Source organism: Atta cephalotes (assembly GCF_000143395.1).
Source record: "Atta cephalotes unplaced genomic scaffold scaffold00010, whole genome shotgun sequence".
NCBI classification, from domain to species: domain Eukaryota; kingdom Metazoa; phylum Arthropoda; class Insecta; order Hymenoptera; family Formicidae; genus Atta; species Atta cephalotes.
Genome location: NW_012130074.1, coordinates 58,306 through 61,187, shown reverse-complemented (window position 1 = coordinate 61,187; position 2,882 = coordinate 58,306). Strand labels below are relative to the sequence as shown.

Here is a 2,882-nt window from a genome sequence, read left to right as displayed (position 1 = left end):
CAGAAATCATCCCCTTATAGCAAGAAGGTTCTATGTTTAAAATGTTGACATTATCCTATTTAAAATTATGATTCATTTCAATATGATGGCAAGAAGTAACAAATTTGTCAGTAGATTTATTAATATCAGAAGATTTTTTTATTTTTGTAATTCATTGCCTTTTCGTTTGTTCAACGCAAATCGCTTCACAGTCTTGGCAGCTAATGTTATACACATCACATTTATTCATTGTTTTTAAGAGATCTTTTTCCTGTTTTTATGAAAGTATTAAGCGAATTTATTGATTTATATATCAGATGAAAACCAAAATTATGTTACAATTTTACACTTCTCTGAGACAAACGTAAACGTATGAAATCATGAAATAACTTCTTGGAACAACATTGTTTGACTTACGTCTATGGAATCACTTTTAAGAGCTATCCTTGAATGAATGAGCTATCCTTTTTATTTAATTATAATAATTGAAGATAAAATATTATTTATTTGATCCATATTTCTCTTTGTTTGATTTCGAGGTATAAATTTTATATTTTTTGAGTTAAAAAATACGTATTCAGTTCAGAGATATAGCGTGACAAAATTGCAGGGTTTCACATATCTGATTAGGCCGAGAAAGTAACCAAAAATAAGTTCGGCTTTCTAAGATTAATCTTTGGCATCGACCTTAACTCTAATTAGTTTTGAATTTATTGTTTGTGTTTATTTTTATTTATTATTTTTATAAGAAATTTAATTTAACTATATCTCCTAAATTAATGCTGTTCCCTACTTAATTCTTGTGTGGACATTATCCCCTATAACATCTAAAAGACTGAAAGATTGAAATTAGTGAAGCGTAAAAAAACATTAAAAATTCTTTTAAAATTCTTTTTGTCTGAAAAATGTGAGACTTTTTGTTACGTATACATTTTATACAACATGGCTGAGGACGACTTAAAAAGCTAAAATATCTGATCATTTTAATTGTATATTATTTTTAATTTGGTTACAAACAATTGTAACTTGTGTATCGTTTACAGTGCTCTCATTCTTATAGTAAATACAATAAATATGTATAATAAAACATTTTTAAATTTTTTATATTATAAATGTTAATCTATTAGTTATTTAAACGATATGTTCATTAAATATATTTTGCAAAAAGTTAAAAAGATTTGATATATTATTTTTATATTTTAGATTTATATTTTATATTTTAGATAGTGTATTTTAAATTATTATTTTATACTGTATAATAAAAAAATTAAGTAATGATATAATTCTTTTTACAGATCAGTGGGTGGAATACGCGCATCTTTATATAATGCAATCACGGAAGAAGAAGTGGAAACATTGGCCAACTATATGAAGTGGTTTTACGACAAACATTGCAAAAAAGTTGAAAAATAATTGAAAATTGACAAAAATTTAAAAATATCTTGAACTTATTATTAAGAAGTGTTATTTGTATGCATTTGCATTGAATTTTTAAATATATTTTTCATATATAAAGCGTATTGGATTTGTCTACATATTCTCATTACTTTCAAAATTTTGTTTAATATTAGTGTTTTATTAATATTAAGATTTTCTTCAGAGCATGATGTAAAAATAAAATATAATTTTTTTTTAAATCGGAACTAATTTGACATTTATCTACTACAGTTTCTGGAATAAACAAAGAATATTCATTCTGAAATAAATGAAAAATATTGAGATGTAATTTGTTTTCTAGCTTTTGTAAACTTTTCATCAATAAAAACATTTTATTTTAAAATGTTCTTGTATTCGTTCTCTCACGCCTTTTCGAAGATTTTTCATATTATAGGGTAACTTCTGTATATATGTATCTATCAAAAATTTAATTTATTAAGTAATATTATTATATTTAAAATAAACGAAATATCAGTAAAGACTTTGTTCTGTCTACTAAATAAAAAATATTAGAGATTTCAAATATTTATTTTCTGTATTAAGAAATGAAAATTTTTAAATCCTTGCATTTTTGTTGTATATCCCATAGGAGGAAGAGGAGAGTATGTAAAGCATGAAAAATTTACAAATAATGCATATAAATAAGACATAAAATGATACAATAATTTATAAAATGTGTTTATAAAATTTTATTAAGGAATAAGAATGATAAATGTATAGTATCAAGTAATAAATAATAATTACAATCTTACATATATTATACATATATTACACTATAAGTGTTATGAGGTATTATAAGTAATGTTACAAGATACATATTTCATGTAATGCGTTTATTGCATATAGTGCACTGAATTCAATCTGCGCATTTTGTATGCTTTGGGCATAAATCCCGCTAAAAATTCCGTATATCCCAAACAGGGATATATAAGGCAAACTATAATAAATAAAGAATAAATAACGAAAGCAAAGCACTTGTATTTTGCTATACATGCTTTACTATTCTATTACATGTATGCATCACAAATTAAGTCTTTTACACGCTCTACAGTAATAATTTTATGTAGATTATAATTTATGATGACGCTACTCATTACAATGATAAATCGATTCAATTCACAATAATTTCATTAATATTAACAGTAAAAAGCTGAAATCATAACTTAATACTAATATTATATAACATAATATTATATAACATAATATTATATAACATAAAGGCATTGGAACAAAGTTATGGGAAAATTATCCTCTCTCCTTCTATTTTTTTTACTTCTACGGCGTAAATCCTAGCACGGCGTATTTGCTGGAGTTACCTTATTTAAGTTGTAAGCCAATTTCATTTATTTTGTATCACAAGATATATTAAATTCAATTTTTATCTTGAACTGTTTATGTTTGACTTTCAGCAATGTAATCAATTATTTATTTAACCATTTTAAAATATTTTATATATATATATATAT

General features: G+C 23.7%; 1 protein-coding gene across 2 annotated transcripts in view; it reads left to right on the top strand.

Moving 5' to 3' along the window:
- LOC105627669 (probable phosphoserine aminotransferase) overlaps positions 1–1,496 on the top strand; it is a 165,445-nt gene extending 163,949 nt beyond the window's left edge. For both annotated transcript variants that reach the window (XM_012208948.1, XM_012208947.1), the window contains one exon: positions 1,275–1,496. In XM_012208948.1, the coding sequence (XP_012064338.1) occupies positions 1,275–1,392 (118 nt within the window). In that variant the 3' untranslated portion in view covers positions 1,393–1,496. The remainder of the gene's footprint in view (positions 1–1,274) is intronic.
- Positions 1,497–2,882: the final 1,386 nt, after the last annotated feature.